This window comes from Scyliorhinus torazame, chromosome 2, assembly GCF_047496885.1.
Source record: "Scyliorhinus torazame isolate Kashiwa2021f chromosome 2, sScyTor2.1, whole genome shotgun sequence".
NCBI lineage: Eukaryota > Metazoa > Chordata > Chondrichthyes > Carcharhiniformes > Scyliorhinidae > Scyliorhinus > Scyliorhinus torazame.
In genome coordinates this window covers 82,361,548-82,378,819 of record NC_092708.1, presented here as the reverse complement: position 1 = coordinate 82,378,819, position 17,272 = coordinate 82,361,548, and the positions used below count along the sequence as shown (strand labels likewise).

Sequence of the window (17,272 nt, the reverse complement as noted above, 5' to 3'; positions counted from 1 at the left end):
CCAGTGTAAATAACATAAACAAAAATAAAGTAACCCCCCCCCCCCCCATCCCCTGAGCTGCTGCTGCCATTGACCAATGTCTATCGTTCTGCCAGAAAGTCTAAGAACGGTTGCCACCGCCTAAAGAACTCTTGTACCGACCCTCTCAAGGCGAATTTCACCCTCTCCAATTTAATGAACCCTGCCATATCGCTGATCCAGGATTCCACGCTTGGGGGCCTCGTATCTTTCCACTGAAGGAGAATCCTTCGCAGGGCTACCAGGGACGCAAAGGCCAGAATTCCGGCCTCTTTCGCCTCCTGCACTCCCGGCTCCTCTACCACCCCAAATATTGCGAGCCCCCAGCCCGGTTTGACCCTGGATCCTACCACCCTCGACACCGTCCTCGCTACGCCCTTCCAAAATTCCTCCAGCGCTGGGCATGCCCAGAACATATGGGTGTGATTTGCTGGGCTCCCTGAGCACCTAACACACCTGTCCTCACCCCCAAAGAACCTGCTCATCCTTGCCCCGGTTATGTGTGCCTTGTGCAGCACCTTAAACTGTATGAGGCTGAGCCTCGCGCATGAAGAGGAAGAGTTCACCCTCCCTAGGGCATCTGCCCACGTCCCCTCTTCGATCTCCTCTCCCAACTCCTCCTCCCACTTGCCTTTCAACTCCACCACCGAGGCCTCCTCCTCCTGCATCACCTGGTAAGTTTCCGAGATCTTCCCCACTCCCACCCACCCCCCCCGAGAGCACCCTGTCCTGTACTGTGTGTGGCAGTAGCTGTGGGAATTCCACCACCTGCCGTCTGGCAAACGCCCCTAATATATGATTTTTAATAGTATAATGTCACTAAATCATTTCTACCCTTAAAGTAGGTTTCTATCACTCACTATTTAAGGAAGAGGGGAATCCTAACATTAGTTGTAGGCATAGTTGCTTAAATCCATAATTAAGGACATTGAGCTGACCCTCCTCCAGCTAAAGGATCAGGCACAGCCTGCCCATTATTTCATCGACTGCCCTACAATAAGTTAACGCTGGGAGTAACGTTAATTGCTTTAAGCTGAGACTCTCTTCCCAACCCCCGCCCTTTCTTGGGAGGAAGTCCTGCCTTAGAGAGTTGCTAGCTAACTGAATAGCCAGTAGCTCTGGAGTCCAATCAGCACCCAATGGGAGTGGGGATCAATGCTGGGACCTCAGGCATTCCCACCACATCATAGAGGAATTATGGAAATAAATTAGGAAATAGTAATCAGTGGTCAGAACTACAGTCTATTGAGAATAGGTGTATCAAAATTAAAATATTTTGAAATTCAGCTGTTTAAAAAAAATTGGAACTATTTTGTAGTTATCTTGACATAGACTCCAGTTGCCTGATGTACATGCAATGAATGGGGGAGGCAATATTTATTTGATTATATACTTAGAAGCACCCTCTGTTTGTCAAGATACTGAGACTTCATACAGATTTATCTGATAATATGGGCATTACATGTCCACCCAACACTGACCAAACATCTACATCCAGATACAACAAATTCCCAGCAACCTGGCGTGCATATATATATGTTAATATATACATACATAGTGGAGAAAGAGAAGGTTGGCTACACTAGCCTGACCAATGATATTCCCATGTTCCTCCAGAACAGCAAAAATGCGCTTACATATTCACTGCAGTGAAATCAAGACAAAATGGAGGGAATTCTTTGCCACCAAAATTGGGCAGAAGATGTGGGCAGTGAAGCCAACCACCATTTCACCCTGTCATAACTGCAGCTGACTGCTACTTTCCAATCTGCTGCACACAAATGGCTACGGGGACAGGGTGGAGCCTGGGTCTCTGGGTTTCCCTCCCATCAACTTTTGGTACCTGCACTTCATGAAGACCCCATGGTAAAAAGGTGGCGGTAGGTCCATGGGATTGGCAGTAGCGACTCTAGGGGTATCCCATGGATGGGGAGGGCCTTGTAATTATCTATTGTCTTTCTTTTCTGCCCCCAATGTTTACCTGCTGAAGGCCCTGTTTTCAAATCTTCAGTGGGACATATTGTTGGATCATTAATGACTAGCCTTCCTCTCCTGGCGCAGCAACAAACTCATTGTAGCATTGCCTTGACACTGGTGGGCTGTCTCTTGACAACATGAATCCTATTGGGAATATAGCATGCAAACATAATGATCCCCATCTCTGGAAAGTGGATTGAGATGAGGTGAGTAGATGTCCTGCCCCAAGGGGAGAATTACCTCAAAGTCTTTTAAGGTAACTCCCTCTTTCTCAAGACTTAAATTTGTGGAATGTATAATGTTGTTGTCTAGTGTAAGTATCTTTCTTTTACAATTATTTTACTTTAAAACTGGGTTTATTATTCAAAATTTTTCTCATTATTATTTTAATTGATAGACTACTGAGATTGAAGATGAGCACAACATTGGTAAGTGTTTCCTCGTATCATGATGGTATTTAGCAAGTCTTTTTAGCTCTGAAAGTAATTTTTACAATTCCAAGACATTTTGGCAAAATTGAGTAATATGCTTAATTTCAGAATTGGAAATATCTAAAAGATTAGAGAACTATATTGGTAAGCGCTATGAATTAAAAATGCTTCTATCTCTAAGATTGTATTTTTCTGGTTGCATTAATAGCGCATGTTTAAAATAGGGAGTAGGGGTTTTTCATAAATTTAGACTCAATTTAATTTAGTTGCACTGATCCCAAATTAACCCTTCAAGCTGTTTTAATTTGACAACGATATAACCATCAGGTAATAACTCAAACACTGAAATATCAAATAATACTAAGGTTTATGGAATAAAATAAAACAATAACACAGTAATTCATTAACTAAAGGAGCAAAAGAACAAAATATATACTTAATAGTACATTGCAGACTTCAGGACTTCAAATGGATGGCTAGCCCAGACGAAATGGGAAACAACCTCAACCCTTCTCACCAACAGGTAGAACAGAAGAATGTCTTAATAGGAGGACAAAGGTCAGTGCTTAGTGGGAGCAAAACTGAACAACAAAAGACAGTGGCCATGTGAGGAAGGAGAGGGGTTGTGTTGGGACAAGCCAGGAGAACCGAATAAGAAAAAACAAAAAAGGGGAGTCAAGGACCTTGATCATTAGGTTTAGCATAAGACGAATCACGGACAGTTTTGTTTTGATTGGGATCTTGGCGTAATAATGCAGCTGATTCCCCTTAGGCATTCCTAGTATGTTTAAAATTCAGATAGTATGTCAGTAGATCAACAGAAATAAATAGAATCCAACTCTTTAAAATGCCGGATTAATTACTTATTCTTCAATGACAGAGTATTTGGGATATTTCCCAGTAATCATTTGTTGCTGGTCAATTGCTAATTTACATTCCTAGCAGTTAGTGTGTGAAAATGTTGCATAGTTTGGCAGCAGGTGTTCAAATCACAAAATGCCTTTTTAGATAATGTTTCGTATGAAATGATGACTTGACCTTGTTCGCCGACTGCAGAATACATTTGTTGCTAAAGGGCGGGATTCTTTGGCCGCGCCCGCCTGGCAACCGGTAATTCCTATCCAAGTCAGTGGTCCTTTACACGGTCAGCATCCTGTCCATGGCGATGTTGTGGTTGTCGCGACCGAATAATCCATTCTAAAGCCTTTTTAAATGGTTTAGTTAAGCAGGCAAACTAAGTTCTACTAAATTAAAATCTAGGTCAGCTAGCAACAGAAATCCATTTGTTGTGATCTTATAAAGGATAAAGCCACTTTAGGCAGAAGATGATCCAAAAAAACGACAGAACTATGTAAAACAAGGGGAATTCTATTTGTCTGTTTATTAGTAATTATTATTGGCAAATTGTTACATCTCTTTAGAAACCAGTTGTAAACTAGTTGCTGGATCTTTCTAATTTTCTCTGCATATCACGACTATTAAACTCTCTCTTTGTTGCTTTATTTGCTATTAAATCTGCAGAGTTTGATATTTAATAACTCCTATTATTTCTACTGTTTTTCTACATGCCTTTATGTGATGTGACCAAAAAGAACAAGAGACATTTGAGCAAGACAAGGAGATTTTAAAGGAAGACAAAACTGAAATGATAGAAACTCAGGAGTTCAAGCAGAGAGAGGAAGGTAGAGTTACTATTTCAGGTCAATGATCAAGTATCAGAATACAAAGAAACAGTATTGTCTCACCACATTGATAAAAGAACGATTTTCCTTGATTTAAAAAAAAACACTTTTTATGTTTCACAGGAAATTGTTCAATGATATATATTGGGCAGTGCTCCAGTTTTGCGCACGTTTGACGGGGAGTTTCACGTCGGCTGCATTGCTGAGATCGCGGCCTGTATTCAACGGCCACAAATGAGCCCTCACAGGAACCTCAACATGCCTGGCTCTTTTGCCGTCTGATTTGCCTGACTCGCGCCTCAGCAGCTCACCGTTAATAAAGGGAAGATGCTTCTAAGCGCTCCGTCACCACTCACTCCCCGTCAACACACAAGCGTGGCAGCACGCAGACCTGCTCCTCTCTTTGGCATTGCTGACCTGACAAGGCTTCTGGATGCTGTGGGTGAGAGGCGGGGCAGCTTGTTCCCCTGAAGGAGTTGGAAAACCAGGGTCTGCAATGCTGCCTGGGAGGCAGTGGCAGCTGCTATCAGTGTGGGCAGCATGACCAGGAGGACCGCTGTCCAATGTAGGAAGAGGACGAACGACCTCAATGAGCTGCAAGAGTAAGTTACCATCTCCCTCCTTGCCAGCCACCCCTAAAATTCCCAAACCCCTCCTCAATCCACTGGCTGACTCCTCGCACCTTCCTCACATCTGGGGCGAACTTCTCCGGTATCGGCGCGATGTCCGCCGACCGGTGCCAAAAACGGCGCAAATCAGTCGGGCATCGCGCTGCCCCAAAGGTGCGGAATCCTCTGCATCTTGGGGGGCCCAGCCCTAACCTTGAGGGGCTAAGTCCGCGCCGGACTGGTTTCGGCCCCGCCAGCTGGCGCGGAAATGACGTTGCAGGGCGGCGCATGCGCGGGAGCGTTTGCGGCCGCTCACGGCATCCCCGCTCATGCGCTGTGGAGGGAGTCTCTTCCACCTCCGTCATGGTGGAGACCGTGGCGAAGGCGGAAGGAAAAGAGTGCCCCCACGGCACAGGCCCGATCGCGGGCCAGGCAACCGTGGGGGCACCCCCCGGGGCCAGATCGCCCCGCGCCCCCCCCCCCCCAGCCCCAGGACCCCGGAGCCCGCCCGCGCCACCTTGTCCCGCCGGTAAGAGAGGTGGTTTAATCTACATTGGCGGTACAGGCATTCTAGCAGCGGGACTTCGGCCCATCCAGGTCGGAGAATCGTGGGGGGGGGGCCGCCAACCGGCGCGGCGCGATTCCCGCCCCCGCCGAATCTCCGGTGCCGGAGAATTCGGCAACGGCGGGGGCGGGATTCACGATAAGACTGCCCTGATCCATCAAGCATTCAGGTCACAATGTCCTCTCTTTGTCCCTGCAGATGAAGCTAGCCCATCATCTTTTTAAAAATATTTTTATTCAGAAAAGATTTTCATTATAACAAAGTAACAACAATACAGAAAACCTCAATATAATCTACACCCACCTGAACGCCCCTTCATCATCCCTGCCCTTCAGCTGGTCATAAAGAAAGCAAAAATGTAACAAAAAGGTACCCCCCCCCCCCAACAGCTGACGGTAACCAGTCTCCTGAAAAAGGAGATAAAAGGCTGCCACCTGGAGTAGAACCCTTCCACCGACTCCCTCATGGTACACTTGACCTTCTTGTGACACAAAAATCATGAGCCCCCCCAGCCAGGCCGAGGCCTGAAGCGCCACTAAGGCCCTCCACCCAAGCAGAACTCGCCTCCGGGATATTAAGGAGGCAAAGACCAGGACATCCACCTTCATCGCTGTCTGCTGCACTGGTGAGCCCGATACTCCAAAAATGGCCTCCAGCATGCACTGCTACAACTGAATACCCAAGAACCCCGACATAGTTTCAAAAAAGGGGACCCAGAAGTTTACAAGCTCGCGGAAAGACCAAAATATGTATGTACGGGTTGCTCGCCCTTCCTAGCACCTGTCACACCTATCCTCCACCTCGCGAAGAACCCACTCTTATGTGCCCTGGTCAGGTGCGCCCTGTGCAACACCTTGAACTGGATCAAACTTAACCTTGCACATGAGGAGGTGAAGTTGACTCTGTGCGGAGCCTCACTCCACACCTCACTCAAAAACCAACGCGAGTTCACCCTTCCATTTCCCCTTTACTTCCAACAAAGCCTGCTCTGTCAACAACATCTGCCCATAAATATCCACAATATCACCCTCCCCAAGATAGCCCATAATAAGTGGGAAAGGGCCAAGATGGGGGGGGGAGGAATTCCAGAGATTTGAGTCCTTACTCCCTATGGGGAACAGGCCTTGGAGATCGTGGGGTTGCCTGAGGAAAGATCAGTCACAGACAGTGAGGTTGGCCTGCACCAGAGAGGTGCGGATCCACTGTCCATCCAGATGAACTGTCTCAAGTGAGTTGTTCATGTCTGCCAAAATGATCCTTCCCTCTCACTAATCACATGTCCATGGATCGCTATCTGATGAAGTTGGGCCATCCGGAGTCATATCTTCCCCATCACCCAAGAGAATACTTCGGAGGAGAACTCCGAAGAGAACATCGGCAATGCATCGCAGCCATCACCCGCATCTTCCACCAGCGACGAGAGACTCACCTCGGTGGGCGACATTAATAATAATAATAATAATCGCTTATTGTCGCAAATAGGCTTCAATGAAGTAACTGTGAAAAGTCCCTAGTCGCCACATTCTGGCGCCTCTTCGGGGATGCTGGTATGCAAATTGAACCCGCGCTGCTGGTCTTGTTCTGCATTACAAGCCAACTGACTAGCCCATTATCGACAGGCTTTGGGGGTTCAATCTGGTGAGCACTACACAGCTCCTGATGCACATCAGGTGGAGGCAGGAACATCCAAGGGAGACAGCAGTTGGAGGTCTGCTGGATCCCAGGACACCGCTGGATCCCAGCCAGATGCCGAGCCTCTGGTCAAGGTTCTCCCTGAGCTGATGCAGATGAAAGGACAAGAGCTGTGAGATTCGGGAGGGTGTGTCCGCGACATTCCAGTGACTGTAAGACTGATTGGAGGAGTCCCAAAGGCTTCAGGCACAGGAGAGGAAGCTGACAATGCATGGCACCGAGGCCAACAGTACCTGGGTGACGACTGCAATGGAAAACTTGACCATGATGTCTGTGCCTGGAGTGGTGGTGTCCAAATCATAGCTCAATCTGGGACGACCATGGCTGAGGGCAATCATGTCCCAGTCCGAGAGTGGCATGGCAATGCCAATCACACCAGTAAGTCGTCTGGGGCCTATGGCTCCAGGCCCTCCAGAGGATGTCTGCCAAGAGCATCAAAGGCTACAGGGCAAATAAAGTGCAGGCTACCTCCACCTCTGATGTGCATCCAGGGGACGCACCTCGACATTGCACTCGACCATGAAAGGTCACTGAGTGGGCACTGGTGAGGTCACTGTCTGTAGCTAGGGGGATTGGAAATCTGTCACAGTAAAATGTTCGCTGTTAAAATATGTCACATCTGATACATGTGAAGCCTCTGTCATGTTAATCTGCACAGTGGGCCTTGTTGCACCCCCACCCACTTTGTTCCCCTCCAATCATCGCAGTTTGCCCTCCATCCTTCAGCTTCTCCGTCCTTCAGCTTCTCCGTGGGGTCATCCTCCAGCCCCTCCTGGACTACCTCCTCCTCCTTCACTGATGAGGCCATATGTCCCTCCGCCTCCTCCTCCTCTAGCATGTCGCCCCGCTGCTGTGACAGAATGCAGAGGGCACAGCAGACCACCACAAAGCAGAAGACCCTCTGGGGATGTAGTGCAGGCCACCGCCAGAGCGGTCATACATCGGAACCTCATCATGAGCAGTCCAATGCACAGCTCAGTGACAGCGTGGGTGGGTGCATGGGTCCCATTGTATCAGGTCTCAGGCCTCCACACTGGCATCATCGGCCATGTCCTCAGTGGGTAACCCTTAGCCCACAAGCCAACCCGTCGTCCTGCGTAGTCCTCTAAGACACCGAGGATCTCCGAGTGCTCCAGGATGTAGTTATCATGCATGCTCTCAGGGTCGCTGGCACACAGGTACATGCTCCTGAGGCGGTGGTCGCACATGATCTGAACATTTGGAGAGTGGAATTCATTCCTGTTAATATAGGACACTCCCTGATGCCCCAGTGCTTAATAATTGCTTATTGTCACAAGTAGGCTTCAATGAAGTTACTGTGAAAAGCCCCTAGTCGCCACATTTCAGCGCCTGTATGGGGAGGTTGGTACGGGAAATGAACCTGCGCTGCTGGCCTTGTTTTGCATTACAAGTCAGCTGTTTAGCCCACTGTGCTAAAGCAACCAATGCTTGCAGGGCAACTCCATCGGGCATCCCAGTGATCGGGGCAAAACCTGCAGCCTGGGCAACTTGGTGGAGCTGGTCCAGGTCGAAAGTGATATAGTCTGATGCCCGGGCATCCAGAGCATCCATCACCTCGCGGATGCACCTGTGAGCTGAAGATTATGATGTGCCATACAGATCCGTGCCTGAGTCCTGGAATGACCAGTGACATAGACGTTTAGGGCAGCAGTGACCTTCATGGTCATCGGGAATGGGTGTCCTCCTCCTCCACGTGGTGCCATGTCCGTGAGGATGTGGCACAGGTGCTGCACTGTCTCTCTATTGAGATGCAGTCTTCTATTGAGATGCATATGCTGTCCATCAGCTCATGGAAGGACCAATATTGCCTGTACACCTTAGACCATCGCTGGTCTTCTCTTCTGATTCCATCCTCAGCCTGATGGACCGCTGGGTCTTCAGTGTGTGCGGCGGCTCCCTGCACATGTGGTGCCACCTCCAGCCTGTGTTGTCTTTGCTGCCTTCTATGGTGTCTGCCTACCTTGGTAACCACAAGCACAGTGGGGGCAGCCTCAATGGCCCAGTGGCTCGCATTGCTCCCTCAGAGCATCAAGGGTCCGGGTTTGATTCTGACCCTGCGTTACTGCTGTATGGAGTTTGCAGCTTCTCCCCGTGTCTGTGTGGGTTTCCTCCAGGTGCTCCGGTTTCCTCCCACAGCCCAAAGATGTACAGTTTAGGTGGATTAGCCATGCTAAAATTGCCCTTTAGTGTCTAAAAAGGTTTGATGGTGTTTTTGGATTAAGGGGATTGAGATTGAAATGAATCCAAATTAGCATTCGTGATATTCTCACCATTTTTGGGCGGAATCTGGAACTCACCATTGGGAGCAGGCCGGTTGATTTGCAAAATGGTTCACGTCCAGCGTGAATCGCAGTTTTGCTCTCTTCCGCTGTTCAACCAGCAGGCCTGAATCCACACCGGGAGCAATGCAGTTGCTGAATCATGGTCTCCGTACCCACCATTGGCAGACAAAATTACATCGACTACAGATTGCGCAATATTAAAAAATCACTCCCATTGATAAAAACTAGCTTTCGGAGCGCTGCTCCTTCCTCAGATTCACCTGAGGAAGGAGCAGCGCTCCGAAAGCTAGTGACATTGAAACAAAACTGTTGGACTTTAACCTGGTGTTGTAAGACTTCGTACTGTGCTCACCTCGGTCCAACGCCGGCATCTCCACATCATTGATAAAAACAACATTAAATACATTTAAATCCCTTCAATTATTTAATCCCTGATAAACACAAGGATTTGTATTCATTATTAGACAGCTAACCCCTTAATAACCTCTTGGAGCTGTCGAACTGTGAACTTACAGCCTCTCGCAGTGATAATATTAGGCTGTGAAAGCAGTAATTATACTATAATGCAGATCCTTAGAGTTATATCAACAAACAGCTATTGAAACTGAAAACACTGATTCTTTTCAATTAAGGGATTATTTTCTCAAAATTTAACGGGTAAAGTTTTGAAGTAATTTGACAGCTTGACAGTTCCAGGAATTTTATCTATCTTTGATAAGCATTCAAATTTGTATGTGACACATTGCAGGAAACCGATCTCGCTGCAGCAAAAAGGGGGTCAGTTTGAACTCAGCATTGAGTTCAGACAGGTTTCCCCCATTTGTGAATCACATCTTGCCACTTTCCTCCTACCGACAAAAATTGGTTCGTTGGAAATGGAGTGGGTATTCCTGCTCTCAATCCTGGTATCTTTTTCGATCAGGCACAGTGTCTCCAACTCTGAGTTAAAACCTGGGCCCAACATTGCGAATAGTCTCATTTAGCTTCAGCTGGTTGCCAGGGAGAGTAATGGTGTTGGTAGCGAGGGAACAGTCTTTGTTACTGAGACTGAAGACACAATCATTTCCAAAATTTAATTTGAGTAAGTCGCTGCTCATTCAGCACTGGATACTGGAAAAGCAGTTGGATAACTTAGTAACAGCAGAGGAATGAAGAGAGGTAATGATGGGCTAGGACTAGATGTGTTGTCAGTGTACATGTGAAAACTAATGCACCGGTTTGGAAAACTAATGCTCCATGTCACTGAGGGGCAAGTGTGATTTTATGACTGGGAGACTGTTTCTGCTGGGATTCCACTAGAGCCCTTGCTTTCCATAGTATATATCAATGGCGTAAAGGTATGTGTTGAGGGCATAATTAAAATATTTGCAGATGGTACAAAATTGGCATTTTGGTTGATTATGAGGAAGAAAGCTGTAGACTGCAGGAAAATATAAATGGACTAATCAGGTGGGCAGAGAAGTGTTAAATAGCATTCAATCCAGAGAAATGTGAGGTGATGCATTTGTGCTGAACAAACAAAGCAGGGGAATATACAACAAATAGTAGGAATCTGAGAAGCGTAGAGGATAGAAAGATCCCTGAGGGCAGCAGAACAGGTAGATAAGGTGGTTAAGAAGGTTTGGGATATTTTCATTTTTTATCATGGCATAGAATATAAGAGCAAAAAGGTTATGCTGGAGCTGCATAAAACACTTGTTAGAACTCTGAATATACAACTCTGGTCACCAAGTACAGGAAGGATGTAATCATACTAGAGAAGGTATAAAAGAGGGGTGCAATTCTACCACTGTATTGCATCCAGCGCCAATCTGGGCACACCGGGTTCATCACGAGAGACCGAAATCGGGATTCCCGCCAAGTGTGAAACCTCGCGTGAGTCACCTGAGTTGTGGCGCCTGGATCACGACCTTGCTGGGTGTGATTCAAATAATCACACTTCAATGAGCCATTAGGCTAATTTAAATATGCAGGGCTTACTTGAGGTCACATTCTTCAACATCTGGGGGTCGCTGGCTGAACCAGCGAGGCTTCACCCGGGCTCAGATTCGTATTGGGCTCCACAAGCGGAGGCATGGTTGCCACTCCGGGGTTCTCGGAGGCCATTGAGCCCCGGATGGTCAAGGACAGGGCAGGGCAGTACTCTGGCACTTCCCTGGGACAAGGCACCCTGGCCGTGCCATGGTGGGTGCCAGTTGGCACTGCTAGAGTGCCCATATGCCAGGTTGGCACTGCGAAGGGCCGGGGCCTGAGGGTGGAAATGCCCATGAAAGGGGGGTATGTGAAGGAGGACATGAAGGTGTAGCCATCTGGGATGGCCACTTCCAGAATACAAAATGGATATTTGCAAAGACTGCAGGGAACTATGGGCAATGCTAAGAAAGCAAGCAGGCAGAGAGCATGTAACTATAGACCAGTGAGCCTTACTTCTGTTGTGGGCAAAATCTTGGAAAGGTTTATGAGAGATAGGATGTATAATCATCTGGAAAGGAATAATTTGATTAGAGATAGTCAACACAGCTTTGTGAAGGGTAGGTTGTGCCTCACAAACCTTATTGAGTTCTTTGAGAAGGTGACCAAACAGGTGGATGAGGGTAAAGCAGTTGATGTTGGGTATATGGATTTCAGTAAAGCGTTTGATAAGGTTCCCCACGGTAGGCTACTGCAGAAAATACGTAGGCATGGGATTCAGGGAGATTTAGCAGTTTGGATCAGAAATTGGCTAGCTGGCAGAAGACAAAGGGTGGTGGTTGATGGGAAATGTTCAGACTGGAGTCCAGTTACTAGTGATGTACCACAAGGATCTGTTTTGAGGCCACTGTTTGTCATTTTTATAAATGACCTGGAGGAGGGCGTAGAAGGATAGGTGAGTAAATTTGCAGATGACACTAAAGTCGGTGGAGTTGTGGACAGTGCGGAAGGATGTTACAAGTTACAGAGGGACATAGATAAGCTGCAGCGCTGGGCTGAGGGGTGGCAAATGGAGTTTAATGCAGAAAAGTGTGAGGTGATTCATTTTGGAAGGAATAACAGGAAGACAGAGTACTGGGCTAATGGTAAGATTCTTGGCAGTGTGAATGAGCAGAGAGATCTCGGTGTCCATGTACATAGATCCCTGAAAATTGCCACCCAGGTTGAGAGGGTTGTTAAGAAGGCGTACGGTGTGTTAGTTTTTATTGGTAGAGGGATTGAGTTTCGGAGCCATGAGGTCATGTTGCAGCTGCACAAAACTCTGGTGCGGCTGCATTTGGAGTATTGTGTGCAATTCTGGTCGCCGCATTATAGGAAGGATGTGGAAGCATTGGAAAGGGTGCAGAGGAGATTTACCAGAATGTTGCCTGGTATGGAGGGAAGATCTTATGAGGAAAGGCTGAGGGACTTGAGGCTGTTTTCGTTAGAGAGAAGAAGGTTAAGAGGTGACTTAATTGAGGCATACAAGATGATCAGAGGATTGGATAGGGTGGACAGTGAGAGCCTTTTTCCTCAGATGGTGAAGTCTAGTACAAGGGGACATAGCTTTAAATTGAGGGGAGATAGATATAAGACAAATGTCAGAGGTAGGTTCTTTACTCAGAGAGTAGTAAGGGTGTGGAATGCCCTGCCAGCAACAGTAGTGGACTCGCCAACACTAAGGGCATTCAAATGGTCATTGGATAGACATATGGATGATAAGGGAATAGTGTAGATGGGCTTTAGAGTGGTTTCACAGGTCGGCGCAACATCGAGGGCCGAAGGGCCTGTACTGTGCGGTAATGTTCTATGAACATGTATTGGGACCGCAGCTCCCAGACGAGACTGAAACTGTAGGTCTATTAGCATATTGATGGCCCATCTCCGGGAACAAAGGAAAGATACTCAAGGAACCAATCTAGCTCCAGACCTCGCGGCGCCAGTTCCCCAAACTGAAAGCGCAAACAAAGCCAGGCCAACGGCCACATAGGACCCGCCCAGCCATCACGGCACCCACCCCTTTATTGGTCAACATCAATACGAGTCATCAAGATACGGCCCAATTGATTGGGGCCAAGTTGGAGGCTCGCCCAAAAGCGTGTGAAGCCCCTTCGGGTATAAGAAGAAGGCCCCGAGAGAGAATCGCTCTATTGGACTTGGCTCTCAAAGCGGAGAGAACCGTCCACCAGCTACCCCAGAAGCAAGTGAGTCCAAGGTCAATGCTCGCTACCAGACGGACGACGTTAGCCGTTCTCCTTTACCGCTTCGACCCCAGCAGCCTCCGATCCGAACAATTGCCATTGTACCTCTGACTGAGTGGGCACCCGAAGCTAAGTATAGGAGTATAGGCTTCAGCATTAGCGATAGTTTAGTCTGTAGTATTTTGTGCATGAGTAGATATTGCTGTGTGTGTAAATAAATAGTATTGACTATTCAAACTAACTAACTGGTGTATCGGCTCTTTGATCAGTATTCGGGTTTGAACTTTGTGTCGGTATCGAAAGATACCTACCGACTCTAAAGCAAACGTAATTAGGATTAAGGAAGGTGACCATATTGACCGCCATACTTGGAACCAAATAAAGAGAGCAACATTTACTGGCGACATCTGACGGGATTCGACCTAGAAGTGGCCTAGTCACTCCGAGAGAACCCAAATTTGAATTGGAATCCAATTGGAAACAGAAAAACCACAAGTGTAAGAACAATACTGATCAAACCTCCAAGATTCGGAAATGAAATGAATGAAAATTGCTTATTGTCAGAAGTAGGCTTCAATGAAGTTACTGTGAAAAGCCCCTAGTTGCCACATTCCGGCGCCTGTTCGGGGAGGCTGTTACGGGAATTGAGCCGTGCTGCTGGCCTGCCTTGGTCTGCTTTCAAAGCCAGCGATTTAGCCCTGTGCTAAACAAAAGTGTGTTATTGCATGCGTACTAACAGGGATATAAGGTAAACCTGAGAGATTTTGTTGCGTAAAACTGTCGGGAGTTTTGTAGGCCGGAAATTAGAGTAAGCCGCACCCATGTTTACATCACAACTTTATCACTCCCTGTTCCAAATTCGGTAGACACCAGAGATAGAGAGAAAAATGGCAATGAAGGCAATGGAATGCCTTCTGAACCGCCAAGGATTCAAGGTCGCAGCGACCAGTAGAGTAGGACAGTGCCCCGTATGGGAAGAAGAGATCAGAAAATATCTCAAAGGCAAAGGAGGGCTCCTGAGGGAACGGCGGAGGCTGCAGGCGGAATTTAGCTTGCTGACCACAGGGAGGGCGGTGGAGCAGCTGAGAAAGGTGAGGGGGGCGATCTATGAACATGGGGAGAAGGCCAGCAGAATGCTTGCACAAGAGGGAGACAGCTAGGGAGATAGGGAAAGTAAAGGACGGTGAGGGGGACCTGGTTGGTGATTCGGTCGGGGGGGAATAAGGTGTTTAGAGATTTGTACAGCAGGCTGTACAGGTCGGAACCCCCTACGGGGTTGGAGGGGATGAGGCGCTTTTTGGAGGGGCTGAATTTCCCAACGGTGGATGGAGAGCGAGTAGAAGGGCTGAGGGCCCCAATTGGGCTGGAAGTGGTAGTGGAGGGCTTGAAGGCCATGCAGGTGGGTAAGGCCCCGGGTCCGGACGGATACCCAGTGGAGTTTTATAAAAGGTTCTCGGGAATACTGAGGCCAGTGTTGTTGAGGATGTTCAATGAGGCAAGGGAAAGAGGGGTGCTGCGTCCGACGATGTTCCAGGCAATGATTTCACTGATTCTTAAGTGGGACAAGAACCCGGAGCTGTGTGGGTCCTACAGGCCGATCTCCCTGCTGAATGTGGATGCCAAGTTGCTGGCCAAAATCTTGTCCTCCAGGATTGAGGACTGTGTTCCGGACGTTATTGGGGAGGACCAGACGGGGTTTGTTAAGGGTAGGCAGTTGGTGGCCAATGTAAGAAGGCTGGTAAATGTGATCATGATGCCCCCAGAAGGTAGGGAGATGGATCGCAACGGATGCAGAAAAGGCTTTTGATCGGGTAGAATGGGATTATCTGTGGGAGGTACTGGAACGGTTCTGATTCGGGTGGGGCTTTATTGACTGGGTCAGGTTACTCTAGGTTCCTGTGGCAAGTGTGCGGACGAACAGATCAACTTCGGACTATTTTAGACTGCACCGGCGGACGAGACAGGGATGCCCCCTCTTCCCACTGTTGTTTGCGCTGGCTATATAGCCGTTGGCAATTGCTCTGAGAGCTTCAAAGGGCTGGAGGGGACTGGTCTGGGGGGTGGGTGGGGGTGGAGCACAGGGTTTCACTCTGTGCGGATTATCTGCTATACGTTTCGGACCCAGTAGGGTGGATGGAGGAAATCGTGACGATTTTAGGGGAATTCGGCTGGTTTTCGGGGTATAAGCTACACATGGATAAGAGTGAGATGTTTATGGTTCAGGTGAGGGGACAGGAGGGGCGACTGGGGGAGCTGTTGTTTACGTCAGTAGGGGGTAGTTTTAAATACTTGGGCATCCAAGTGGCGCGGGAATGGGACCGGCTGCATAAATTGAATCTGGCCCGGCTAGTGGACCAAATGAAGGATGATTTCCGGAGATCGGATGCGCTCCCGTTGTTGCTGGCCGGGAGGGTACAAACGGTGAAAATGAAGGTCCTCCTGAGGTTGCTATTTGTATTTAAATGTCTCCCCATTTTTAATCCGCGGTTCTTTTTTAAGCGTGGGTGACACACGGTGAAACAGGGTGATCACGGGCGGGCAAGATCCCACGGGTAAGGAAGGTAATGCTCGAGCGGAGCCGGGGAGAGGGAGGGCTGGCGCTGCCAAATTTTAGCAACTATTACTGGGCGGCTAACATAGCCATGATCAGGAAGTGGGTGGTGGGGGAGGTGTCGGTGGCTGCGTCTGGAAGCGGCTTCTTGTAAGGGCACCAGTCTGGGGGCGTTGGTAACTGCCCCTCTGCCACTCCCGCCGGCACGGTACTCCACCAGCCCCGTGATGGTGGCGGCCCTGAGAGTTTGGGGCCAGTGGAGGCGGCATGTGGGAGCAGTGGGAGCATTGGTCTGGGCCCCAATTTGTGATAAGCATCGGTTTGCCCCGGGGAGTATGGATGGGGGTTTCCGGGTATGGCGGAGAGCGGGGATTGAGAGGATGGGGGATGTGTTCATAGAGGGTCGCTTTCCGAGTATGGGGGCGCTGGAGGAAAAGTTTGGGCTGGCGAGAGGAAACAAATTCAGATATCTGCAGGTGCGGGACTTCCTTCGTAAACAGATGGCAACCTTCCCGATCCTACTGCTGAGGGGGATTCAGGATAGGGTAATTTCCAGAGGGTGGATAGGGGAGGGAGCGTCTCGGACATCTATAAGGAGCTTATGGGATCGGAGGAGACGCAGACCGATGAGCTGAAGCGTATGTGGGAGAAGGAGCTGGGAGGTGAGTTAGAGGATGGTTTATGGGCAGATGCGTTGAGTGGAGTCAACACGTCCGCAACATGTGCCAGGCTCAGCCTGACAATTTAAGGTTGTGCACCGGGCTCACATGACAGTGGCCCGGATGAGCAGATTCTTTGGGGTGGAAGACAGGTGGAGGACATATGTTTTGGACATGTCCAAAGCTTTGCGGATTTTGGCAGGGTTTGCGGACGTCATGTCCAAGGTTTTAAAAACCAGGGTGGCGCTGGTCCAGAGGTGGCGATTTATGGGGTTAGCGTGCAGCGGGTGGACCCTCTCGACCAACGGGTCCAACTTGTGCGCCCGCACGTGCTTCCAAAGCAGGATGGGTCCGGGTGTCGCTAGCCAGGTTGGGAGCGAGGTCCCAGAGGAGGACTTCCTGGGGAAGACAAGTAGACGTTCATGAGGTGTCTGGTTGGTAGTTGTACAGAGCAGAGACCGGATGGCGTGGAGGACTTCTTGCCAGCGGGAGACTGGGAGATTCCTGAATCGTAGGGCCAGATCGTTCCGTTCTCCCTCTCTACCTTCCCATTTCCCCGGGGGTTGTAACTGGTCGTCCTGCTTGAGGCAATGCCCCTGTTGAGCAGGAATTGACGCAGTTCGTCGCTCATAAAG

At 48.8% G+C, this 17,272-nt stretch overlaps 1 protein-coding gene across 1 annotated transcript in view; it reads left to right on the top strand.

The window, feature by feature from the left end:
* parp9 (poly(ADP-ribose) polymerase family member 9) overlaps positions 1-17,272 on the top strand; it is a 148,800-nt gene that overhangs the window by 48,293 nt on the left and 83,235 nt on the right. Inside the window, exons 4-5 of the mRNA XM_072473177.1 lie at positions 2,393-2,423; positions 4,019-4,108. Coding sequence (XP_072329278.1) covers positions 2,393-2,423; positions 4,019-4,108 — 121 coding nt within the window. The remainder of the gene's footprint in view (positions 1-2,392; positions 2,424-4,018; positions 4,109-17,272) is intronic.